We start from the raw sequence: 27646 nt of genomic DNA, 5'->3' as shown, positions 1-27646 counted from the left end.
CGATCACAATCACCTCCTCCCCTACTATGTACCAGTACTGCTGGCCGTTCATGCGTCCGTCCATCCGGCTTTGATATGTGAGTGAAATCATTCACACAGGAAAAAATAAGAGTGTACACGGGATGACATCACTTGATAACGGCCAGGCCAATAGCTCCGAATCGAAGAGCGAGTGAGTTATTGCTATTTGGGGGATATGTGATCGTCGAATGAAACTTTTTAGTCGAGGGTCATGGACTTCTGGGTGGGGTGAAATCGGATGGATTTGTCTGAACATCATCACCTCGGAGGTTCCGAAATGGCCAATATTTAAATTATTCTTTTGCAACAATGTGAGGTGGCTAATTTCAACATACGCAGTTACTGAGAACTGGTCGGTTGAAAGGGTTTTATTGGGAGATAATGTGGGCGTTAATGGTCTGCATAACGGATGATCGATTACATCAGCAATACGGTCAAGCTCGGTTCTATTGGACTTGGGTTTTTAGGGATATTGAGATTTTTACGGGGACCACCCAGTCTTTCCATACCAGCTGGCGGAGCGTAATGTCAACAAAGTAGCCCATTAATGAGTACCAGAAGTACCTAATTTCTAGCTGAACTCCAGCTGTCATAAATGAGGTATTTTAATTGAAAAATTGGGTAGAAAATTACCCATTTCATAATTGCTATTCAACAAGAAAAATGAGTAACATGTTACTCATAATGGGTTAAAAATTATTTTGCTATTTTCCGAGTAAATTGGTAGATTTGAGGAAAATATAACGAAATAACGGATCGAACTTTAATTTTGAAAAATCCGTGTTGCCCTGAGTTGGGAAATAGAATTTAGTAAATTAGTTATGGGATTTCCGTTTCGACTTCGTCTCATCAGAATCCGACGCAAACTTAGCGACAAGCTAGTGTCGGTAAGATTAAGAGTTTTCTTACTATTTGTTGGATGAATTATCGGTATTCAAATTTCAATCAGAAACTCAGAGAATCAACAATCGTACCATCTTCAAGGCTAGATTGAAACAGTACTTTAAACATAGGCTTAACGAAATATTTAATTAATGATATTGTTTTGTAATTTAATGTAAGCATCCGTCAGCAGTAACTTTAATTTATTTTATAATGTGGATCCCTTACAGGAAATCTATTTCCACTGGGATTCCACCTTAGTTAATTATCTTAAACTAATTGCACATCAATAAATGTCTGTCTCAGCTCAGTTTGTTTTATTTGTTTTGTTTGTTTTTGTTGCCATTGTTCATGGGCTGAGACAAGTTGCGTCCACTACCAGGGGGCTCTTGTATGAGTTCTTTGGTGTGGAGGAGTGTGGTGGGCAATTAAAAAAAACTATTCTGAATATCAGGAGTATATACTCTCGCTAAGAATCGACAATGAAGTCAGCCAAAAGCAAAGGTCAGAACCTGCACCGGAATATGGTAGCAAGAGTATGCTTTTGCTAGAAACCGAATCTTAAAGTTTCAATCTAGGCCAATTCCTTGGCCCGAAAGAGAATGTTTTCGCGGAAGTGATGTCCTCGTTACGCTCCCGGATTGAGTGTCCGTTACCGTGCGTTAGTGACGGAAGTTTGTTTTCGACAGATGGGGTCTTTCGCAGTGTCAATTTTTAAGCAGTGTTGCTAAATAGATATTTCGTTTTAACGTATTCCATCTGCTTCTTGTTGTTTGAGACATGCAGATTTAAATCTCTGATTGGATTCGTTAGCGCAGACAAAGGACATCTGTGTCGTTTGCGATGAAAAAGAACCTTCAGGAAAAAAGAGAAAGAAGGCCGAAAATAATGCCAAAGCTGAAATCAGTTGGATCCTATGTGAATCCTGTTTGAAGTGGTTCTATACTCGCTATGTTCACGTTGGGAATTATCCGTATCATAGCAAACAACGTGCAATTAATGGCATTCTGATATCAAATACGATCGACCTATGGAAGAAGACACAGAAACGACAAGGTGAGTGGACTTCGCTGATAAAGAAGCTGTAAATCGGAATTTCTAGCCATCAAAATAGCGTCAAAATGTAGTTCAACAGGTTTCAAAACAAACTTCACAAAGACAGGAGAAAGAGAGCGAAGCATCTACCGAACATATCGAGAGAGGTAATGACAAAAATAGAAACAGAATTTACACATGGTTATCTGGCCTTATAGGTACATACCGTTGTTTGAAGATGAAGAACGCTTTGACCAACAATGAGGAATGATGAAGTAGGGGATTGAAGTCACATTCACCTTTAGAACTACGTTATCCACACCGACATGAAATTCTTCGTACTGTATTATGTGGTGAAGGTTGTTTTCGTAAATGAAACGCTCTGCTATTTATGATTTATTAATTATTTCAAGTAGAACGATTTATATCGGCATTCCGTCAACCTGTAGCTATTATTTATGATGCCAAACTTCGTTGACAGATGAGCAAACATTGCTACTTTTCCAACCTACCATTGTAGCAGATAAACACAATGCGGACAAAATTTGGTAATAATTATTTGTTGTCAATTTTGACTTTAGTTCATTTGGTCTAAAACCCATGTACATTCAGTTGATCTACACAACAATTGTTATACTTGACACTGGCATACGGGTGCCTTGTGTGGTAGCAGAAGAGAGAAGTCATGACAATCCAATCAACGTTAAACCATCTTCAGTGGATGATCTAGATGACGATGACTGGTGCGTTCACGACTACATCTTCTACTGCTCTAGAGGCACTCGTGAACCACTATATGTGTTCCTGAAGCAAGAAGCACTTTCTTGTGCGTACCGTTTTAAGGTTACTGGGCTCTGGAACAGTAACCCAATATATCGTGCAACTAGCCATACAAGACTGTGGCCCCAAATGGTTACTTGGGATGAGTATACACTTGCTCCCAGTAGCCTTACACTCACATATAATTTGCCTTTTAAAACTTTCAAGATGGGAATGGCTGTCTGGCTGTATGCAGCGACAACTTGAAGAATACGTAGTTTGTTATAATGACGGTTCTTTGATGGCAGGCCGAACCGGAGCTGGTGTCTATTTCCGTGAAATGAGAATTAACCAATCTCTTTCGCTTGGTAGATACTGTACCGTATTCCAAGTAGAAATCTTTACGATTCTGTGTGGCGCACAATCGGCACTTCAATAGGGAATTTGCGGCGAATAAAGAATCTATTTTTGCTCTGACGCTCAGGCTGCCCTGAAAGCACTTAGTTCGGTAGATTCGAAATCGAAAGTAGTAATCGCATGTCGAACTCGTATCGATGAACTCAGCATTTCAAATGCTATCTACCGGATATGACTGGGCGAACGAATTGGCTAGAACTGGCGCTGCGACTAACTTCGTTGGTCCAGAATCAGTTCTACCACTGTTGACAAATTGGATAAAGCACAAGATTCGCTCTTCGGCTGCATCCGAACATGCCAATGATTGGCGTAGCTTACAAACTTGTGTTCAAACAAAACATTTTCTGTCGGATTTGAGCTCGAAAATGTCCAAGGAATTTGTTGCATTTTGCCAAACACAATTGCAGTATTCTAGTCAAGGCACTGATTGTACATTGCAAACTCAATTATTACATGGCTACTATTCAGCCCGCTGAGTATTATTTGTGTGATCTTTGTGAATCCGATTACGGAACTTCATATCATTTGGTATGTAACTGCCCTGCAGTAATGCAATTGCGTGTCCGGATTTTCGGTTCTCTATACATAGATGAACCTATGCACAGGAAGCTGAAACTCAAGGATGTGCTTTTGTTCCTAACCCAGTGTAGAAAAAAGCTATAGATTAAGCCGTATTTAAATGGAAATGTCTGCGTGGGTGCTGTCATTCTGTTATACCATATCCCATCGGAGGTGTTGATATATCCGATCAACGAGAAGTGTCTTTTATTCCCTTGGGAGTGAAGAATACTTCCATATTGTCCGTTTCCTGTGTCTTAATTTTCCTGATCCCTAACCTTACCACTTCCCCAATCCTTCCCATCAGGAAATGATGAAAAGACAAATCGCGGCAAGGCAAACATTTTCGATCAACATGGGGAATGTGCCATTTGAGCCAGTCGCTACTGATTCCTGATGCCCATCCTTCTCTACTATATTTCCTTCTCAAATATCTTGCCGGCCTGCTTGAATTTTCTTAGGTTATTGGTTAGTTTGACGTATTCTTGTAATACGTTTAACAAATTGTAGCCTTTATAAAAAAGGGGTTGCGTACAAGATTTCCTAGCGCTGTTGTGACTCACCCAAAGTAAATTTGTTGGTCAAGGATGTTCACACGAAACGTAATTTCGTTTCCTACCTAATCGAACTTCCGAACGAACTAAATGAGGTGGCACTCAAATCCTCTACTAGACCGACTGCAGTACTGGCTCCTGAATTTAACATCGACAGCGAAGACAGGATCGTGGATGCACCGCCACTTGTATTATATAAGTATTCGATCCCTACGCTACAGTCCAACTACTGCCGCCGGCGTCAATTAGTCGTCTCGGCATAAATCATTTTTCAATCCGGAGCTCGACGGAGCCATTTAATTTTTCTGAAAACACACCCCAACGTTTTGGTATCTTCGCTTCTACAAATCTATCGTGGAATAACTTCTGGCTCGAATCAGGATCGGTTGTATCATTTGAGCCGAAATCCCAGCGTAAATCAACTGAACTGCTTTCCGGATTGGTTTTACTATCTTGAAGTTTTGCGCATTATTCACGTGCGGAAGATCCAATTTATTGCAACTACCGTTACTGTAACCAGAAATCAAACATGTCAACCACGAGAACGATCTGTGAGTGCTTCTGGATTCTCACGTTACGTTGGAACAACATGCCTTCTATGCAGTTGGCAAAGCGTCCTGAGCGCTCTGATACATCTTCAGGATAACCAAAGATGTTATGGGGATTGATTGTCTCAAATCGCGACGCGACAATCCTGGAATATTGCTCTGAAGATTGAGACCCCAACTACAATAACATCGTTGAAAACTGAATCCGTGCCGCATCACTTTTTGCCTTTCGCACTTCGTAGATTGTCGTGGAGAGCTCCGTAGATTGCCGTGCAGAATTGGCGTTAGCATATAAAAGAATGATAACTTCTACACAAAATCCAATCTATCCTCGCTACAAAATCACAAGAGAAGCTGTGATGTAATCCACGACGACTTCACAAACAAATTGTAATACGAAAACAGCGCAGTTCAGAAGCATCCCTCTGATAAACCGTGAATCGAGAAAGATTTCCGGAGTTTAACAATGATTTTTTTTCAGCCATTATTTGCTACTGTCCAAAAATTCGTATCCGTTAGCTCGCTCTGGTGTGTTTATTTCATAATTCGCGTTTGATGATAGCAGTATCTCTTCCGAAGCATTTGAAATCTTCCAGAAAGGTGACAGAATCTTCTAATCCTTTTAAAATACTGTAGATACGGAAATTGTTCATTTTTCCAATTCGGTGTAACCTCTCTTACATTCGATAGAAACTCTTCACTACCGACGGGTATTGTCGCTTGGAAAGCTAGGTGCAGCTTAGCAACGACGTGTTACTGAGCTTCGCTCAACCTCCCTGATTGAATTCTTAATAGCTTAAATGTAAAGTTCCCATATGGTCTAGTGGTTAGGATATCCTGCTCTCACCCGGAGGGCCCGGGATCGATTGCCGGTATAGGAACTATAGGTATGATACGGATTATTTTTTTTCCGAAAACATCCCGAAGTGTGTTTAAATATCGAGAAAAATTGCTTAATCTGACCGATGAACGATCAAACAATGAACCATTTTTTCATGATTTCTTTTCGTTGATTTCTGACCAGATTGAGTGTGTCAATCACCAACACCAGAAAAATGGCTCCATCATCCCGACCCTAGATATATCGGGTCATCAACTCGTGTGTTCCGGGGACCAACGGTTTTATTTATCTTCCGAAGAAAGACATCACTAGATATTTCACCTCAGCAAATCTTAACAAATTCTGCTGGAATTGAACACAGGGGTAAGCAGCAACAAACTTACCACTCAATTACCAGTTTCGTACGAACAGAGATACCCTCATAGCACCTTGGCTTGGTATTACATTCCGTTGTGGAGCTTGACTTTCTGTTTATGTCTTCTTAGTGTATAGGGCAATTTCCGGGATAGTTCTGCGATCTTACCGACCACCGAATCCTTGCTTCGAAGCACCTATTCACCAATAAAATCAAGTTTCTGGCTCGTCGTCTCCATCGCATCAAAACACAGAACAAAGTATGCAATCATCCATGCAAACGTCCTCCCAACCGAAAAAAATAGCACGTTCCACTTTCTCGTATACATATATTCGATTCGCCCGTACCTCGTTCCGTGCAAAATACACAGGAAGCCAAATTGAGTGCACTCGATCAAACAAAACACAACAAAACAGGCACCGAATTCAGGAGAGCAACCGCGCACAGCAGCAGAGAAGAGCAAAGCTTCCTCCCCGTCGCGTTCAGGAGTATATTCTCTCCCGTTTTTATTCCAACATATAAGTGAAAAGCATGTGCACATTCTTTTCTCCCTCCCTGATTTAGTTTGGCAGCTCTCTGCATCCCATTCGACGGTCGATCAGCTGTTTTGTCAAAATCAGCTGTTCTAAGCGAACCCCAACCAGAACATTCTTGGCGCCTTCTGTTTGGGTTTGATGGGATCGGTGGGTACAGGTGATCGCATCTGTCGTCCACCCACCCGAACCCGGAGAGAGAAAGAGAGGTGTTTGTTTACGAAAACGTATCGACTTTTGCGTAATGACACATTATCGGTGTCAAATTTCTTCACTCGATCGGTCGGTTGGTCGGTCGGTTCACTGAGCAGACTGGCCCCGACTGTGGTCCGTTCGGGACCCGCTACGTTGGTTACACACTCGGCAGCGGCGGCAGCAGTCAGACAAGGCATACGAATGCATGTTTTCTGTTTTCTCGTTTGCCCATTTATTAATTTTCAATGAAAGTTGATTAAACAAGTTATTCGCTGCTGCCTGTGTCTTTCGTTTTCTTCGACGCTTTTTTTCAGGCTCTTTTCGTTTCGTTCGTTTCTCTTTTTTTCGAAGCAAATCACATATACACTTTTATTACGTCGACTTTCTAAGTTAGTTTTTACTACTTCTTCAGTTTTCGTAATGATTTTTCAATCATTCCAACGGTATGCGGAACGCGATCCTTCGTTGTGCGCGTAGCGCAGGTTAACTCTAGCGGCTATCCCCAAATTTTCGGGATCAGTTTTTTTTCTCCGTGTGGACTGCAGAAGTTCACAGCACAAAATACGCGTAAAATCCTCCCGAGTCCCACTCACTCCTTGCGTCTGTAGGTTCGCTTGCGTTTAGCTTTTTGCAACAACAAAAATACGAAAATGTATCAAGTGAGAGTGAGAAAATTATGTAATCCCTCGAAAGTAAGCTAGGTATTCACTATCTTTGGAAAATTTCTCTTTTCTTGTCTTCTGCATCACACACAAACACGCACGCACTGATCGACGAACCGCGATACCGTTGCCTGTACATAAGACAGATACCAAGTAGGCCTTGGGTCTACTATAGCGAGAGATCGATGACTTACCTGATTCTTCTTGAAGAGATTGCGTACCAAAGATGAGCTGTAAAAATTGCGCACACTGCCAACACCAATTCCGCACGGTCCGTATTTGAAAGCTTCCACACCGATAGCACCAACACCGGATGTAAACAACGGGTAAACGGCACCGGAGAAGACCGGGGTTCTCTTCGCGACACTATTCACGACCGATACACTGCCGCCACCCTTGCTGCCATTACCGGATCCAGCACCAGTTCCGGAACCGGAGCCACTGTTACCAGCAGCGGTAGAGGTAGTGGTGGTGGTGGCCACTAGCTGATTTTTGCCAACAACAAACTGACACAGTTTTTCCTGCACGACGCGGGCGCAGACCCGATTCGACGAACTTAAACACGCCATAGTCAAAAGAATTGTGAGCCGATCGGTCGGCAGCATTACGCTAGAAACCCCCGAAACGCTGAGGATCTTGAAGATTCGGAGGCGCTTAACCACCACCAGATTATCACCAGACTTTGCGAGATCTCTTGCCAGTCCGACCAGCGTATTGCGGGAGAGCGAGAGAGTACTCGGGAGAGTACGCTGCATACCTCCTGCGATGTGTTGTATGCTGCCGAGAGAGAAAATACTATTTACACCTGCGGCTCTCCCAGTGATGCATGCATGCTGTCTTTCTTCTTGCTCATTCCAGTCTGCCGTCACTTTCTCCTGGGTCGGCGTACACTGAAACAAAACGGTTCGATGGTCGATGGGTTTCAAAAATTTCGTCAGATTTATTTCGTTGTAATCTGTCTAAAGTGGTTATTGTTCGAGACGAAACTGAGTCAAGTTTTAACGCAGTCAAAATATATAAACAGCAGTTTGGGCTTCAAGCTTAGTAGACCGGAAATAATTTTGATTTTTTTTGGAACACTGCTGGTTCAAATGATAATTGCCTTAACATATACCAAATATGAACTTTTTCCGATAATTCTAGTTCACTCACAAGACTTTACGAGTATCTATAGAAATTTATATATAAAACCGACAATAAGAATTCAAAATTCAACCAAAAAACAAATGCAGTGAATCTGTACACCGCAAAGCTTGAGGATTCGTCGCTTATTTTGTTACGAATAAGTTTGTGGAAGGATGCGAATTAATTGGAGGTTACCGGACAAAGTAATTTAACTTCGAAAGAATATCTTTTTACTACATGTTCGGATCGATTTGCAGTCTTCGGCAATGTTGATACTTACACCTTCAACTATTTATACGACGATTTTGGAATGCGCAAGGTAATACTTTTTGTAGAATTTATTGTTCATATTGCCGATTTTCTGATATTTTCACATACAAAATTTCTATGAGTAAATCAGAAGCAACCGAACAAGTTCATATTTGGCATAAGCCAACCATCTTTCGATTGAGTGGTGTTCCGAAAAAAGCTAATTTTTGTGCCGGTCTACTGACGCAGTTTCGTGGCAAAGCGAAACTCGCCTAATAGAAATGTACACATAGAAATAAAATTTGTCAAAGCACGGAATGAAAAATAAAACTATGCAGTTTGCATACTTTCTACTTCAGACCGGTTTACTCGCTGCTGTGATTTTCATACATTTTCTGACAATACTTCGGGTGTGCATTCAATGGGTGGATAGACCGAATTTGTTAAGGTTCAAGAAACCTTTTTTGAGTATGTGTAAGAATTGAACACTTGGTATTATGCATAGGAGAAATTGTTTTCAGCTTTGCCACCGGTTTTTTCATATAAAACCTTTTCACAACTTTAAAAGAAGAATATCAGTCGATTCATTAGATTATTACGATTCAAATTATGCAAAATAGTTGGTGGAAAAATAATTAACCAAGCGGTCACACTACCACACTGTGCTGGGACACGCCACAAAACTTCGTAATGAAAAAAACCACAGCCATTTTTTCAATAGCACCATTCTACTTGATCAATTGTTTTTCCACAAACTATTTTGCTTTATTTAAATCGTGATAATCTAATAAATCGACTGATGTTCTTCTTTTAGAATTCTGAAAAGGTTTTATATCAATAAACTGGTGACATAGCTGAACATAATTTTTCCTACGCATACTACCAAGCGTTCAATTCTTACACATGCTTAAAAAAGGTTTCTTGAACCTTAAATGCATAAAATGTACAGCAGAGAAAAAGAGGCAGATCGAATAAAATTGCTATCAATGCCTTAGTAAATTTCTCTGTGTAGGCAAACCACAAACTAACGGACATAACACACGCAAGCGATTCTTCGATTGCTTTAACGACCATTTGAAATATATAGGGTAACCAACCTAATTTCGACCCCTACATATTTTGGACCCTATTAATGTATTTGCCTCCTGCAGATTTCTCTGCATTTGTTTAGATTGATGCAATAATTACATTCCTTGGGTTGTCTATTAAGATTCAATATCACTAGTTCACCTCTAATTGTTTAAAATTAAATAGAATCCACAGTTTTTAAAAATATCACCGAATACGTTTCATACTTCAACGATAGCCAAGAGGAACCGGTAGACAAATCAAATTGGATTTAAATATACAATTGTAATATTTTTGATCGATTTAATTAGTTTGTCTGATTTGGTATTATGCATGTTAAGTGTTTGAAAAGGTTTCATTGTAATGTTTCATCTAAACTATTGTGGAAGGGTCGGAAATGTAAGAAAAATTATGCGGTAAAGAAATGTCATTTTCGAGTTTTTATCATTCTATAAAACATCCATTGACAGTTTTCTTTCAAGAACAGTAATTTTGGAGCAGTATATTGCATTAAAAAACATAGGCAAGCAAATATTATTGACGTTAACGTAATTTCACTTCCTCTAGGGGTCCAAAATTGATTAGTTACTTTATATTTTAGCTGTTTTTGACCTAAGTGGCCTTTACCTCTTTCTTCGGGTAAGAAAATCCTCTTTAGAAAAATTTCTGACTCTATGTGCGGGGTTGGGAGTCAAACCCAGGTGAGCTGCGTACAAGGCAATCAGTTTACCAACGACGCTATACCCGACCCCATCCGCTGATATATGTGAAGTATACGGGAAATATACCATTGGTGAAACATTGTTTCTGAGCCTGGGGGATAACCCTTCTTCGAAAACAGTGTTTCTCTGTTATTAGCTAGCATCCAGATGCCTCTCTACTTTCGACGGATATTTCATTCATTGTGCGTTACAGATTTTTAGTAAGCTCAGACAAACGCCAATGAGGAAATTACCACCGACAAAAACCGTAAAGCAGAAGTTGCATACCTACTACTAAACAATGAACGTAAATAATTTCAATTTTGTCTACCGAATTTCCGCATCTTATAAAGCGTATGAAAACATACATGTAATTCACATATGAAACTTCAAACACTTTTGGGCACGTGTTAATATGATCACGTCACGCACGGGTACTGATAACCTTCTAATACGTCAGTTCTGTGAACAAACGGCATATTACAGGCAACTCTGCCCAGAATCCGCTGAGGGCAGCTCACCTGCAGAAAGAAATGCCAAAACTCAGGCTTTAATGCTACGCAAAACCCCAACATGCACCAAAAAAGGTTGTTACTTTTGTGGCTGCTGTTCAGGCAATAATGACAACTGCAAAACTGCGTCAAACTTAATAACTAACACCACACCAGTGAAGAAGCTACGTTGTTGGAGAGCTCACACTCGTGACCCGCATGGGCAAGAAGCCAGGAAGAATATCGGATCGCGTGCATCAAGACTGTAATCAAGATGATGATATGGACGTTAACGACGACACGAGGGACATGGATGACCCCAAAGTTGGTGTGAAAATGAACATTTTCCCGCCGCGAAAAAAATCTTTGCTCGCAATTGCAAGTTGCGCGCACGCTCTAAATAAAAGTAACTGTAATTTTTATGTTTCGCATCTTGTAAATGAAAAGTTTTCGTATACATTGCGATAACTGCTGACGGATTTTCATAAATTGAGCACCAATCGATTCAGAAAATTGCGAATTGAAAATAGTTTTTTATGCATTCAGTAATACAAATTTGTAAAACAGAAGCGAGGAACTTTCTTTCTAAAGTTGGGTCGTCGGCAATCGGCCACCATCAGCACAGTAAAATCTGCTCCGCACGCCGGGGTTATAGACAAAAGAAAGTTTGCTAGGATCGTTGTTATCAGCCAACCAGTGCAATTTTTTGAAAATGATGTAGCAGTGAATGTCAGTGATCTAAACGGATTTGGAAAGAAACGTCGCAACCAAATTACCCCCGTTGATTCAATTGGAGAAGCTGCAGAAAGATCTTTATTCAAATGGTGGTAAAGCTCAGTTTAAGGCCACTAGGATTGCTATCAATGCAATGCGCAAGAGCTGAATTTATTAAAACAAAACCTAGCTGAACCAGTCAAAGGGGTAGGTTTTCACCCACGAAATACCATCCGAGAAACCATTTATGGCTGTTATAAGACGTAAAACGATTGTATTATTTCACGAACACAACTCGGACATTGGGTCCTCAGCGCTCTTGACCAACCAACATATTTGGCTGGCGTACCTTCTACAATCAATAATTTCTTAACAAATCGGATTCCGGGGTGTTTCGTGTACCTTTTGAGAACGTTTCATCACTGAAAACGGTTCACTTTCATAGTGACAAACATCAAGCGACGTCTACCATACGTAGTTTTCTTTAAATATGTAAAATGAAAATATAGTAAACAGGCGAGTTTTATGATGTGCTATTTAAGTATGTAAATTGAAAAGCTTCCTGCAAACATATTTTTAATCTCAACGGATATACTTAACAGACGGCACCTGTTCAACTCTGTATCTTCCCATTGCAAACACTATGTCGATTTCAACTATTCCAGTTAAGGAATCTAGCCTAGCAAACTATAGGACCAACCCGGTTTATTTATTTAATTTCAGATTATTTTGTTCTAGTCCTCTGCTGTTCGCGAAATGAGAATTCATTACATTTATTGTTCCACGGAACAAGAGAGGCAAAACACTGTTCTTGATAGCAGATGTTGATTTCAATTTGGTTTTATTTGATCAATAAACAGCTTCAAGCTACAAGAGATATTTTTTGATAATTGGGTTATTTTTATGATGTACAATTACTCACGTAACAGTATGCCTACTGAATCGCGTAACTTGGGCAACTAGTTCCTCGTAGAATTCGGCGTTATTTGCTTACTTGCTGGTGCTATTATGGAGGCATAGTTTAGTACCACGCGGGAAATAGATTATAAAGAATTCTAACCTGTATCTTTAGATATACGTAGCTTCCTAACCAGCGATCACCGGCACACTGCGTGGAATGCACTTCGCCTTTGTAGCACTTAATAGCTAATTTTATATAATATTATTAAATTGGTAAACTATAATATTTTAAGTTTTATCTAAGAAATAACTACCTTGTTTAACTTTAATTTCTAGGATGATGCGATGAAACAAACCCTACTCGTAAGATGTATATCGTATGGCTTTATGTCGATTGTACTTCACTGAGCTGTGGCGGGTAATATTATAATGAAGCTGGCTAATATTTGCTCAGTTCAGATCGCGTTTGGTTTCTGTATGCAGAGTTGCCAGTTGCGGTGCTCCTGTGGTAACATCCCCCTCCCCGTAACGATGAGTACCAAGCTCAGCATTACCATCTCGAGACACATCCAGCACCGCTAAGTTCGATACCGATCGGCGAAACAATCCTCCGGTCGTTTGGACTATCGCCTGCCGTACACGACCATCCTTGCCTGGAAGAATATCCTTGACGCGCCCTCGCACCCATCCATTTCTTTTGGATACATCAATTACAATTACCAGGTCACCGGGTTCGATGGGTTTCGTTTCCTTAAACCATTTCGTTCTCCGCGTTAGTGTTGGTAAATACTCACGAACCCACCGTTTCCAGAAGTGATCCAAATTCCGTTGGATGAGGGCTCTCGTCCCAAAGGCTGCTTTAATAGGATCGGACATTGGAACAGCAGGTTGATTTATTCCTGTCGAGCTCAACAAAATGAAGTGATTTGGGGTCAAAGCTTCTTGCTCCTCTGAGTCGAGTGGAAGATACGTTAGTGGCCGAGAATTTACTATCGCCTCAGCTTCAATCGCAACGGTTTGCAGTGCTTCGTCGTCCAGCTTCCGATCCTGAGGCAGACTTGTCATCGCAGCCTTGACCGAACATACCATCCTCTCCCATGAACCTCCCATGTGCGGTGAGGATGGAGGAATGAATACCCACTTAGTTTTAGCGTTGGTAAACGAAACAGCAGACTCAGTTACTGCTTTCTCTATTTGTTTTTGTAGAATATTACTGGCTCCGCTAAAGTTACATCCGTTGTCCGAATGTATTTCAAGTGGTTGTCCCCGGCGACAAATGAACCGTCGAATACAGCTGATGCAGGACTGGGTTGAAAGATCGTGTGCAATCTCAACGTGAACTGCACGAATAGTGAGGCACGTAAATAATGCAACCCATCTTTTTGCACTTGAACGACCAACCTTCACAAGAATGGGGCCAAAATAATCCAAACCTACGTAGCTGAATGGACGGGTGTAAGGTGACAATCTAGCAGAAGGTAATGGAGCCATCCTAGGGGTAGCTGGCTTGGCTTTGTATATTACACACCATTGACAACGTCGTGAAAGCTTCCTGGCAAGAACACGGAGTTGCGGAATATAAAACTGCTGTCGGATCTCGTTGACGACTGTTTCCGCATTCCCGTGTAGAAACTGTCGATGGTAATTGTCCACTAGCAAGTGGGTCACAGTGTGATTCTTGGGAAGAATAATTGGAAATTTTATGTCAACCGGAGCCCATTTGGCTGTTCTGGTTCGACCATCAATGCGTAGAACTCCATACTCGTCCAAAAATGCTGTTAATTTGTACAGTGGACTGGATTTTGGAATTTTGGACTTGGCCTTGATTGAAAAGTTTCTGTTTCGCAACAAAATTGTCATTTCATCGGGATATGAATCTGATTGTGCCTGCTTCCATATAAACGTTTGCGCGTCTTTGAATTCCTCGTGTGTCAGCTTTGAGTGCCAGGGTTTCGGTACCCTTTTCATACATCGTTCAGCAAATCTTTTGACGAAGGCCACTGTTCTTACAAGACGGTTAAAATTCGAAAAACGTTTGAAGTCTATCAAGAGATTGGTTTCTATGATTTGATGTAAATGACACGGTCGCAATTCTTCGTCAGTCTTGGGAATCAAATATTTCACGGAAGGCCAGTGACTCTCGGGTAAGGACAGGAAGTTGGTTCCCAAGAACCATCGACTGGCGTCATCGAAACAGAACACTTTACCCCACTTGGTAGCTTCGTCGGCAACATTGAGCTTGCTTGGTACCCATCTCCACTGAGTCTCGTTGGATGACGTTAAAATTTCACCCACACGGCATGCAACAAACTGTTGATATCTTCGATGGTCGGATCGAATCCAAGCGAGAACCGTTTTAGAATCGGACCAATAGAAGGATTGGGCGTGTCTAATACCATGACCTTGTAAAGTATAATTCAGTAATCGTACTCCCAGTACCGCTGCCATTAATTCTAGACGTGGTATAGAGTGATATTTTAGGGGTGCCACCTTCGTTTTCGCGGCCACCAGTCTACACTGAGGTTTTCCGTTCGGCGTGATGACTCTAAAATACACTGCTGCACAGTACGCTATCTCACTAGCATCCACGAACACATGGACTTGAAGAGAGCTGTATAGATTATCGTTGGCCCCGTCGAAGTAGCATCGTGGTATCTGAATTTGAGTTACTAACTCGAATTGTTGTGTCCATCTTTTCCATTGTTCATATATTTTATCGTTTACGACGTCATCCCATTTCATTCCTGTACGCCAGGCTTCCTGCATCAGCACCTTACCGTGGAAAAGGAAGCAGGCAAGCAGGCCTAGGGGATCGAACAGACTCATTATACATTTTAACATTTGTCGCTTTGTCGGCTTTGCGCCTGTTGTGAAGAGCATTTGGATTTCTTCACTGAATGACGTCGAAAACGACAGCACATCTACTTCCGGAATCCAGTGCATACCGAGTACACGCTCAAAGTTGTTGATTTTGGAAAGTGTCAGATCCTTTGCCACTGATTTCGATTGTTCACCTAAGTGTTCTAAAACGATAGAACTGTTGGACGACCATCCATGGAAGCTAAATCCAGCTTTGGAGTGAATATCTCGCACCTCACTGGCGACTCTTTGTGCCTCCTCAACTGTAGCAAAACTATCTAAATAGTCGTCAACATAATGACTGTTCAGAATACCGTCAACTGCTCTTGGATACTGATCCTCAAACTGTTTGGCATTTTTATTTTTAATAAATTGCGCGGTTGACGGCGAACATGTTGCACCAAAGGTGGCTACGTCCATGGTAAAAACTTGTGGAGGATTCGTAGGGTTGTCGCGGAAAAGAAAGCGCTGTGAATTTCGGTCTGATGGTATAATGGAAATCTGGTGGAACATTTCCTTTAGGTCGCTAGATATCGCAACAGGGAACAGACGGAAACGGAACAGTACAAACGGTAGTGGAGTCAGTAGATCAGGTCCCGGAATGAGAAGAGAGTTTAATGAAATTCCATCAACTTTGGCTGCCGCATCCCAGACCAGTCGTATTTTGCCAGGTTTTTTGGGATTTGTTACAGCTCCTAAAGGTAAGTACCAAACTCGTCTGGGATTAGCGTTTAACAACTCAGATTCCGTGGCTAGATGAGCATACCCTTTATCTTGGTAGTCTTTAATCTGTCGATGAACACTCTCCTTCAGCATTGCGTCCCTTTCCATTCGTTTTTCTAGGCATTCAAGTCGTCGAAGAGCCATTGGAAAGCTGTCCGGTAGTTCGATGTCGTCATAACGCCAAAGGAGTCCGGTTTGGAATCGACCGTCAACTCTATGTGTAGTCTGTTGCAAAATTGCTTTTGCTCTGACTTCCTCCTTCGATTCAGGCATCAAGGTTGGTTGTACTCCAATGTCCTCAGCGTTGAAATATGCCCCAAGCATGGCATCCAGCTTCTCGTTAGGCGTACAGTCACACACGTGGTAGTTCAAATGTTCGTCGGTATGATTGTTTCCAAGGCTACCATAGACGCACCATCCTAGCCGAGTTTTAACAGCACATGGGCCATCATTACCTTCTTTCACCTTTTGTGGTACGGCTAGTGGCAAGTTACGCAGGCCTATAAGTAGTCGTGGATAAGCATCCTCGTAACTATGAACAGGCAATCCAACCAGGTGAGGGAATCGTTGTTGCAATTCACTAAACCGTAATGTTTGTGGAGATAGATTCAGGCTTTCTACTGTCCGAGCATTTTCAAGTCTATGTGTACGTTTGTAGTCAACTCCTGAAACATGGAGCGTTACGATCTGTGAATTGCCTTCCATTCGCGTCATATTAGCCGTCCATTTCAAACAAAGCGGTACAGTGGGACCTTTAACACCCAGTTGATCAATCAGTTCTTGTTCGATTAGAGTAGTTGTTGAACCTTCGTCTAAAAATGCAAATGTATTGATTGACTTCGATACACCATGGAGTGTAACCGGCAGTATACGGAAAAGAACAGATTGCCCACAGTGATGGTAAGTGTGATTCGAAGTAAAAGAATTCTCCGAAAGGTTTTTGCTCGACGAGACTGTGTGTAATAGAGGATGGTGGCGAAATTGGCACCCATCGACGCCGCACCGGACGGAACTCCGGCAAGCTCTTCTACCATGGAAATTTAGACAGCATCGACACAACTTGGCACGATGAACATGCTTCCATCGATCTTCTACGTCACATTGTTTGAATTGATCACAGTCTCTTACACGATGATCTTCTTCGGCGCAGACTGGGCAACGCTTCCCTAAAGTGCTTTCATTTCGTTTTGCAGTCTCGATATTATCGGTTACGTCATGAGCATTGATGAACCCTTTGGACCTCAGTTGCGATCCAACTGGCTGACAAACTTTGCTGACGGATTCTATCATTAACGACATAAAGTCACTGAAGGTCTGTAGTGTTGCATCAGGAACGGCCACAAGATGTTGTGCCCACTGAAGTTTTACTGCTGTTGGCAGTTTCTCCACCACTTCTTGAAGAAGGACTGGATTCATGAGATGAGCATGTTGACCAGCGATAATAAGATGCTGTGTTAGGTTGCGAACCATAATCCCAAATTCTATCAAGGTTTCCAGTCTGTCAGCTTTCGGTGCTGGGCACTCACGCATATTTCTGATCAGTTTATTGATTATAATGTCCGGACGACCAAATAGGGTTTGCAGCGTTCTCATCACTTCTGGTACCGACTCAGGAGTAAGAAGATAATACCTGACCGATTTTAGCGCACTACCCTTCAGGCAGCGTTGGAGACGGGCTAAATTTTCCGTATTGTTGTATCCACACGCTACCGTTGAGTTATTAAAACTGCTCAGGAAAATTGGCCATTCCTCGGGGTCTCCGGAAAACTCGGGGAGGTCACGTGGCATAACTTGCCTGGCTGCTAGTTGTTCCTGCGATGGCCTGAATATTGGATTTGGAGGTAATGGAGCCGGTAGAAGTTGTGGAGTTGGAATCAGTTGTTCGGCTGAAGGTATCCGTGGAAACGGTACTGGCTGCGGTACGGGTGTAGGTTTCGGGTCAGGAATCGGCTTCGGAGCCGGAATCGATATCAACTGTGGATTTCGCTGCTTTTCAATTGGAATCGGCTTTGGAACTGGGAAAGGCTGCACGGTTTTGTTCTTCATTTCATTTTTCCTATCTATCTTCGGAATGGTACCGGTTGTTCTATGATTGTTCATTTGTAGCTGACATTTTCGTATGAGTTCCTGTAAATGTTGAAGTTGCTGAAAACTTGGCGACGAGTTTCGCTGACATTGCGCAAGCTGTTGATGCAGCAACTGAAGGTCATTTGGGTTTACTTCTCGATTACCTTGAGCATTCGGTGTGGTTAAAACTTCACCTCTTTCGTTTGCTCCTTCGGGTGCACCTTCTCCATTGGTCGTTATTTTTATTCTAGGTAGATTATCGCCCGATTGAAACATACTGCTGGAACCTAGTATCTTCGAGTGATTTTCTACCCAGCTGGCAACAGAGTTTGCACGATTTCGAGACTCGATCTCGATTACTCGGCTTCTTACACTGTGACGATCCTCATCGTCATTCGCTTCTAGAGTTGCCTCAAGCAATTTGCATTTCTGCTCTAGGAAACGTTTCTCCAGTTCTAAGTCTTGTTGCTTTTTTTCGTATTCCCGTCTCTCGGCTAAGTGTTGGAGCTCTAGTTGTAGCATTTGCCGGCGACTGGCAGAACTCAGCTTTGACGAAGTCGAACCTTGAGCGACGGGTAGCGGAAGACATCGGGAGCAAGTCCAATTGCGTTCTGCAATTGAGTCTGTAACTCCTGCGCAACTATAGTGCCACCAATTCTCACAGTGATCGCATGCCACGATATTATCGGCACTATCTGGTCTTTCACAAGCAACGCAGTTGAAGTGAGAATCATCGTGGTCCCGAGAACCGACACTGTTGTCTACTGGTTGTGCCATGTTACCTTGAAGTATTGTTCCACGGAACAAGAGAGGCAAAACACTGTTCTTGATAGCAGATGTTGATTTCAATTTGGTTTTATTTGATCAATAAACAGCTTCAAGCTACAAGAGATATTTTTTGATAATTGGGTTATTTTTATGATGTACAATTACTCACGTAACAGTATGCCTACTGAATCGCGTAACTTGGGCAACTAGTTCCTCGTAGAATTCGGCGTTATTTGCTTACTTGCTGGTGCTATTATGGAGGCATAGTTTAGTACCACGCGGGAAATAGATTATAAAGAATTCTAACCTGTATCTTTAGATATACGTAGCTTCCTAACCAGCGATCACCGGCACACTGCGTGGAATGCACTTCGCCTTTGTAGCACTTAATAGCTAATTTTATATAATATTATTAAATTGGTAAACTATAATATTTTAAGTTTTATCTAAGAAATAACTACCTTGTTTAACTTTAATTTCTAGGATGATGCGATGAAACAAACCCTACTCGTAAGATGTATATCGTATGGCTTTATGTCGATTGTACTTCACTGAGCTGTGGCGGGTAATATTATAATGAAGCTGGCTAATATTTGCTCAGTTCAGATCGCGTTTGGTTTCTGTATGCAGAGTTGCCAGTTGCGGTGCTCCTGTGGTAACAACATTTATGAAAAGTTTTAATTAAAATCGATCGAACGAAATGTTATCTGCAATTTTTCGTCAAAATGACTTTCATTTCTCACAACGTTGTTTTATGTGTATCCATAGCATTTTGTCGGCGCCATCGACGCCTATTAACGAGGGGCAGCATAACCATACTATTATTGAGTTCGCCGGTTCATGGTTACCATTATTTTCTAATGGCATGTATGGTACCTAGCAATCATGGGTTAATCTTTGTATCGAAGCTGAATACTATCAAAGAACTCAGTTCCGACCACTATCCGCAAGTGCAGTGGATCGATGAAACTGCTGCTGGTGGACCCAGACAATTTCGAAAAGACTACGTCAACTAGATAGTTTCATCTAAAGGCTAAAGTCCAAAAGAGGGTAAGCCACATTTCTCATATATTATGGGGAACGGATCAAAAACTTCCTCATTTCCAAGTAAATCAACTTTCTACGGCATATCAGCGCTTTTTTGTGAAAAGGGCGATACTTATTTATGTAAACATAAGGCTTTTTTCATACATGCGAATGAGGGCCTTGAAACGCAACAAATTAACCTAAAAATTTGGATTCTACGATATTGTTTTCTTAAACTACAGCAAAAAATACAACGGGCGAAACTGTATTTTTGTTTGTTTATTTAAAGTTTCGCCCTCCACGCTCCATGCAAACAAACAAACAGGGCGATACCTTTTTTGCTAGCAGTTTAGGATCGAAACTGTTTTTTTCGTATTTTTTTAGAATTATGAAGCTGATACCAGCTGTAAATAGTAACAATGATCGCTATTGAAAAAACCCGGACGAAATCGGTGGCGTAAAACGGTAGTTATTGTAAAAAGACGTAAGGGCGATACTTCAATGCTGATAGGTGGGACCGAAAAAGTAAAAATCGCCAAAGGGGCGATACTATCATTTTGTCAATTTCAATAGCAAAAACAAATATTAATTTAATAATTTCAAATACTTTATGAAGTTTTGAGTTTCGATCACTGAATCATGCAATCAAGGATGTAAAAAACACAATAGTTCTTAAATAGGAAATAAAACCAAGTCTGGAAATATTCACTGTTGATTTTCTTTGAATGGTGTCACTGCTAGTATCGCCCTTTTCAAGAAAAAGCGTTGATATATACATTTTATTATTAGTAGTTCATTGCTTTAAATTGTTAAAAAAATAAGAACATTACGTGAACAACTTTTCGTTTAACGAAATCTTTCGTAATTTGGTGGGGTCACCAATGTAGTGCATGCCATCCAAAAGGGAGTAATAACCTTTTTAAAGTTGTTTTGAGTTCTACATAGTTTCTATAACACATTAAGAGAAATCAGCAAAACAAAAGTTTGTTTACAAATCTTATTAGCTCTATTCAAAAATTAATATGGAATTAAAATCTATTATGAAAAAAAACAAATTCCATAGATATTATCGAGCAAACTAATAAGTGTCGTTTTGTTTCAGTGCACCCAACATCACCCATCTCTTTCACAGCCCATGTACTATCAATGAGCAATCCGACGTCCCGCCGTCACTATGCAGTGCTGAGAGCATGATTCAAACTGGTGGCTCTCACGTTTCGATAAAACAGCGGACCGTGTGTGAAGCTCATCTATACAGAGAGCGAGAAAGCTACCTCTTCTTCGGATCAGGTTTTCCTCTATTTGACCACACACAAGTTCGGGCCGTTCGGGCAGAAATTCCACTCCACTTTACTCCAACCGACGAACCGCACACACGATGGGTAAAACGAAAACTTCACTCGCGCTTCTACAACTTTCGGATTCACACACTTCGCGATGTTTGGTAGGTCACCCCGACTGACGGACGGAATCCGGTGATTGCGAAACACTTCTCTCTTGTCTTTTCATTCAATACCGTGTTCGATTGAAGAGCACTATCGCTGCACGCGCGCGTACAGATGGAAGCTACAACGGCGGTCTCTGTCACTCATCCATGGAAATCTTATAGTAGTTGTTCTTCTTTCCTCTTATTGCAACCGACAAAGTTGTAACAAGCGAGCGAGCAACAATAATAACTGCAGCATGCGCGCACGTGATGTTGACGTTTCACAGATGTGCGTCAAAGCTCCGAGGGGCGCACGGAAAGTGTTGATTACCGAGAACAGTTATGTTTTTAAGGGATGAAATCTCGACAAACATATGATTAGGGCCTAAAAGCCAACTGTCAAAATCCACTTTGAATGGAAATTCCAGACAAACCGTAACTAGTCGAACACAGTTCACAAAAGTTTATGAAAGAAAAAACTTTTCTCTTTCTTTTACTACGAACATCTGTGATTGGCGTGTAACGGTTTGTCCGGAATTTCCATTCAAAGTGGATTTTGACAGTTGGCTTTTAGGCCGTAATCATATGTTTATCGAGAAATACAAGAATGTCCCAAGAGCAAAAGGCTAAAGATGGCTGCAGGATTCATTATTTCAATCGCTTAAATTTTGATGAATTCTCGCATATTATCTGTTGGCTGTGCTTGCAAAAGAGAATTTTATGATGGTTTATTTCTGGGATCAGTTTTCGGTACAGGGATGCCAGGTCATATTTCTTGAAATCTGTGCGTAGCCTATTTAAATATGTGTTAAGGGAACCGTACAAGTTTGTCTCAAAATAAGAAATAGTGACCTTTTTTAGTTTTGACTCGATACCAAAATTTGGCGCTAGGCCAAAAATTGATAAATCTGTGCTGGTCTGTGCATTAAACAGAAAACTGTGAAAATATGTGCAATACAACAGAAATCTGCAGTTTTAAAAATATGTACAGAACATTCAAAATCCGTGAAACACAGATTAATCTGTGTACCGTGAATCCATGTTTCGGTATGTCACGGTTTCAGTGGTACGAAATTTCAAAGTCAGTAATCTATTTCTGTTTGTATTTGCCGAAACCGCCATTCAGATTCAACGCCTCCCTCATTCATTAACATTCCAGCTGACTGAAATTTCATGCAGAATCGAATGCTTGAGTGCATTAGGAAATATAAATTCCTTCACCAATCAAAGCATTCATTTGTTATTATGTGGATAGTTTGAAAGCAGAAGTTGGCATCTTTTACATTTTCGAGCATAAGTGAGCTGCGTAATCTATATCTGGTGCACTTCTGCTCAATAATCCCTCTCAGAGCTACCATAGAAACAAAATTCAGTTTGCTTCTGAAATCGAACATATCCGAAGCTGAATTCGCTATGTCGAGAGAACGAATGACAAGGGAAACGAACCAAACGTTTCATTCATCGCTGCTAGTATAAAATGAATTTCATTCTATTTCAAGCTCACGCAGGTATGTCAATTTTTTTAAGCTCTGCACGGTTTGTTCTGAATTTCTCCTAAGGTGAACTATGACAGAGCTTTTTAATAAGACAAATTCTCTCATTTTTTCATTATTTACATTGATAGCCGATGTCCTTACGAGCATACCCTCGAGCATACCCATGTCGTTAGAAAACGTCAACTATTCTTTCTGATTTTTAAACTAAAGGAAAAAACAATTCGGTTGTCATTTAACCCTTTTATGCCCATGTTATTTATATACAACTGCGGTATAACTTTTGTTTGGGTAAGGTTTGCTCACAAAATCAAGAAGAACTAATAGTTGACACGGTTTCTTTTTGTTTGAGCACTAAGCGTTACAAGTATTATCAAAGACAAACTCAAGATAGAGTGGATGGTTTTGCTACTGTACATTTCTATTCAGGTACTATGTCCCATACAAAATATTCAGGGAAGATGGTTCAGTAACCGTGAACAGGTGAACTCAATAATAGTACGCTTTTGCTGCCCCTCGTTAATAGTCGTCGATGATTATGTGAATGCGTCTATAAAATGCCATGGTTAGAACTCAAAGTTGGAAAAGTTATTGTGCATACTGACACGACATAAATATGGTGTCGAATCGTTACGTAGAATGTATAGTGTGATTACTGGATAGACTGAATAAACAGTGCAACTGAATGGATTTTACGGACATGTGATAACCAGAACTGTTGCAGATCGGATCGTATCCTATACGGGTAATGTACGTTGCAATTGAGATTAAATATGTATGCTGAATTGAACCTTCAATTGATTTGTATGCATATTTGGATGGTACATGGGCAATACTCTGACTGACTACTACTCTATCTAAATATAAATAAATAAATATATTTGTATTAAACTGACATAAAAACTTTACACCATGGTGCACCAACAAACTAAATTAACTCGACTATCATAAAATTGTGTCGAGTGAAATTGATTCTGTTTATTGTGGATCGACCCTAACACGACGTTTTAGATGTTGGCATAGAAATCATGGCGGCGTAGCAGATACCCGATGTTAAGTTTATCTTTGGTATTATCATTAGAACAAGAACGAGAATCTGGAAAAATGTTCAACCATTTGCATATTTAAAATGAACAAACTCGAAAAACTGGCAATTTTATATTGTTCCAAAAATCGCACAATATTTCTTACAAAAAAAGCATAATATAACATACTGTTAGAAAGGTTTTTTTTCTTCTCAGAACAGTCGAAAAATCCAAAATCGGCTGAAAATGACAAATTTTTAATGCCGAGTCCCAGAAAATTGACTTTGAGGGTATACAACAGTTGTCATACATTATTCTGTGTTGCATTTGATGAGACCTATAACCTATACTGGGTTACTTGAGAAGTTAAAAATCACGGTAGCAGCGTGTTATAGTTCCTATAGTCTTTTGTATGGCTCATGCACGTATACACGTCATATAACACAAATACTACATCACTAGCTGGTGGAAAATGATAAACAAAGACGGCAAAAGCAAATGGGATTGTTTTCAACCAAGAAACTGCATTAGTGTTCGTGAGACAAGCCGACAAGAACTCAAAATTCATAGGCGGAGACAAAAGCCGAAAAACTGGCAACTCTTACTTCAGAAACAAAACACTGGCATCGCATGTAAAGGTTCAAGCTGGGACGGGACCTGCGGATTCGTGTTTTCTTATTCTTTCGTTTTGTTTGTTATATCTTACATCTTCGATTCACACACACTAATACTTGGTGTAGTTCAAGAAATGACATGACTTTTTTAAAGAACAAACAAGAATTGAACTTTCAATTTTTTTTTGTGAATCCATTATCATGAAGTACAAGGTCAAAAATTGCGGTCGTAGTGAAGCGAAAAATCCGGAGATGACTTTTCACCATTTTCCGGTGAATCCCGATTTGTAAGAACAGTGGGAGAAGTTCACAAGAATTAACGATCTCGAAATTAATGAAAGCACTATCATCTCCACTATCATTATGGATCTAATGATTAATTTATTGAAATATTTGAAAAAAAAGTTAGCATTTACTTAATTTCAAATAGAATACTCCCCATATTAATCACTCTGAGGACAGCCGGTTCAATCTGACATTTGCGTGCTGGATCAATTTGACACGCGTTTTTTTTCTTTCCGCAGGTCCCATCTCAGGGTTCAAGCTCTCGCGAATATTCTCATTGTCATTGACATATAATTATGCACACATTGTTTATTTTAGTTTCTTTATGGTCAACAACACGAAGAAATAACAAAATATTTATAATCATAATCGCAATACATTCTCCACATGGATCCAAAACAGAAAACGTTATGTAACGTCATGCTAGATTGGCTCCGGTATTTGACACGTTCAATTGGCTCCGCTCAGTGTCTCCACCTAACTATGAATATACGAACTATAGTTTAAAAAGGTTTTTGATTTTGCTGATGAACTACAGCTAGCCTTACAAAATGCTGGCATACTACAGGAAGCATATTGATACTGCTGGGCAGTACCCCATTTCAAGCGCAAAACTCGAAAAGTTGAAAAGTTTCGAGGCAACAATGTCACGAGGAAAAGGGAAATCAAAATAAAAAGTAAAACAAAACAAACTGAACGGTTAAGAAGTTATTATTTGTTTTTTTCCTGTATTGCGGATAGTTTAGTGAATGAATCGGGAGAAGTATAGTTTAGTGAGCGTAGAACAAGTAGGAGGTTTCAATTTAAGGAAATTGATCGAAGGTTGTGTAGTGTTCAGACAGAGCTAAATAAAATACGTGTGACATCTAATCAACAATTGTTTTTTCCTATGAAAAAAATTGGAGGAACCAATTTGGAAAACTTGGATTTGAATGTTTCGTGTTCCACTCGTCAGTAACTGACACCAACTTGCTGCCAGTTAGACGATATATCCAAATAGGGTTTCCACCTCTTGAGAGGCTTTGACCCGTAGATTTTCACTGACCTGGGGAGTGGTGGATTTTCAGTGGAACTAGACAGAAATTGGAATCAAAACGATTGCTCAGCATTTTGGAGCACTTTAATCGTTTTTCTTTATTACTACGTTAAAGTAAAGCTGTAATTTAATCTGGTGTAGTATTTAACTTCCCCGAATAAGTGCCACCAATCCAAAAGCATCTGCTACTCTCGCTGTTGAGGACAAGTCGAACGAGCATTGCTCTTCTCCATAGCTAACAGGAAAAGGCTAGCAAAGGAGGCAGGGCACCGGCATCACATATGTGGTGCCGGTTATTCATTATTTATTTTCATCATTTATTGTTTTGCCAAAAGCTGTACTTAATTAGTTAGTATTCAACGAATTAATAGTAATTTACATACACAAGAGATTTTAAATATAATGCATTCGTACTTTAAATATATTAAATATTTCCAGTACAGTAAGAGAGAGAGAGAGAGAGAGAGAGAGAGAGAGAGAGAGAGCGAGGTAGATTTATAAACGGAACATGTTTATGTAGTCAACATATTTTTTATTCAAAACCTTGAGGAAACACGATCCGTGTGTATCAGAAAATCCTAATATCTGCGCAAATACCTTCCAAAATAGATGTGATTTTATTTCTGTGTCAAACACGTTTATTGTAGTAAAAAATAAAAAAAAAATTAAAGGGTTGTGTACAGGACACGACCACGGTGACATTAAAAATATAGCTTTTTTATCTATCACACATATCGACACACGTTCTTGTTCACTCGCCTGTTTTCATATGTTACAATTTGCTATATACCCTCCCCATTAAAACATAATTTATTGAAGGTCTTTTAACGGTAATCTATTAATTAATCAAGTATCTCACTAGGTGATTGGCATTATTTGGCTGATCCATTTAGTAAAAATAGGCTGGTCTGTCCAGAAAATATATTCAAAAGAAAAGTTCCATATTGAGAGCTGTGATGAGGAAACCCACGCCCGCCAACGGAAATATACAGATTCTCCATAAAATATGAAATTTCATTTTCCATTTAAATTTTCAATAATGTACTAATGAACTTAAGTAAACAATCTTAAGTGTAAGTATTTCTTGATCGATTAGTGGTGGAAAAATGAAATTATTTGATAAATTACATTGTTATGCAACGTTCGCACTACCAGTTAAAACGGGTTTTTATGCTATCTTGGTGACATTTTTCTTGTTGCTAATTATTAAAACGTGTTATAACTCTGTAGTGTAAACATTGCATTATTAAACCAATTCTGCAGCGTTTTATGTTATATAGGTGTTTTATGTGGTAATAGGACTGACATAATTATATCTTCAGTACAGCGGTTTGTTTCATAATTTAAAACAGATTTATTTTAAAATTTAAATTAGTATACCCAACCGTATTTGTTGTATACCTTAAAACGCAATTAGAACTGTGTTTTAAATACATAGGGTAGGACAGATATTCTGACTGGTTAAACTGGGAAAACAATTTTAAGTCCAGTAACGCTTAAGACATGGCTTGAATTTGAATCGAAAAAGAACACCCGCTTCAACTGCTGCTGGGACGGTAAGTTCTGTTTTAAAATTTTCCGTTGTGTGCAGTACGAAACAAAAGTGTTTGAAATTAGAAAACAAAAAGTTCTGCTGGGAATGTGATTGTTTCCGATGCAATTACAGTCAGATTTTTCACGCAGGGGATACAGGCCGTGTAAATGAAAACTTTACCC

At 40.2% G+C, this 27646-nt stretch overlaps 2 protein-coding genes across 2 annotated transcripts; both read right to left on the bottom strand.

Annotated features, from left to right (window-relative positions):
- Positions 1-7554: 7554 nt before the first annotated feature.
- On the bottom strand, positions 7555-21714 carry LOC131694907 (uncharacterized; the record flags this gene model as incomplete). Its single annotated transcript, XM_058983423.1, has 2 exons — positions 21326-21714; positions 7555-8137 (listed from the first exon to the last, which is right to left on the bottom strand). A coding segment is annotated over exon 2 (561 nt), but the record flags the coding sequence as incomplete, so codon positions are not given.
- On the bottom strand, positions 13059-19034 carry LOC131694906 (uncharacterized). The gene has a single exon (XM_058983422.1). It carries the CDS (start codon positions 19032-19034, stop codon positions 13059-13061), a length of 5976 nt encoding a protein of 1991 aa, XP_058839405.1.
- Positions 21715-27646: the final 5932 nt, after the last annotated feature.

Source organism: Topomyia yanbarensis, unplaced genomic scaffold, assembly GCF_030247195.1.
Source record: "Topomyia yanbarensis strain Yona2022 unplaced genomic scaffold, ASM3024719v1 HiC_scaffold_193, whole genome shotgun sequence".
Taxonomy (NCBI): domain Eukaryota; kingdom Metazoa; phylum Arthropoda; class Insecta; order Diptera; family Culicidae; genus Topomyia; species Topomyia yanbarensis.
The sequence above is the reverse complement of the archived record's forward strand: the minus strand, read 5'-3'. Positions and strand labels throughout refer to the sequence as shown.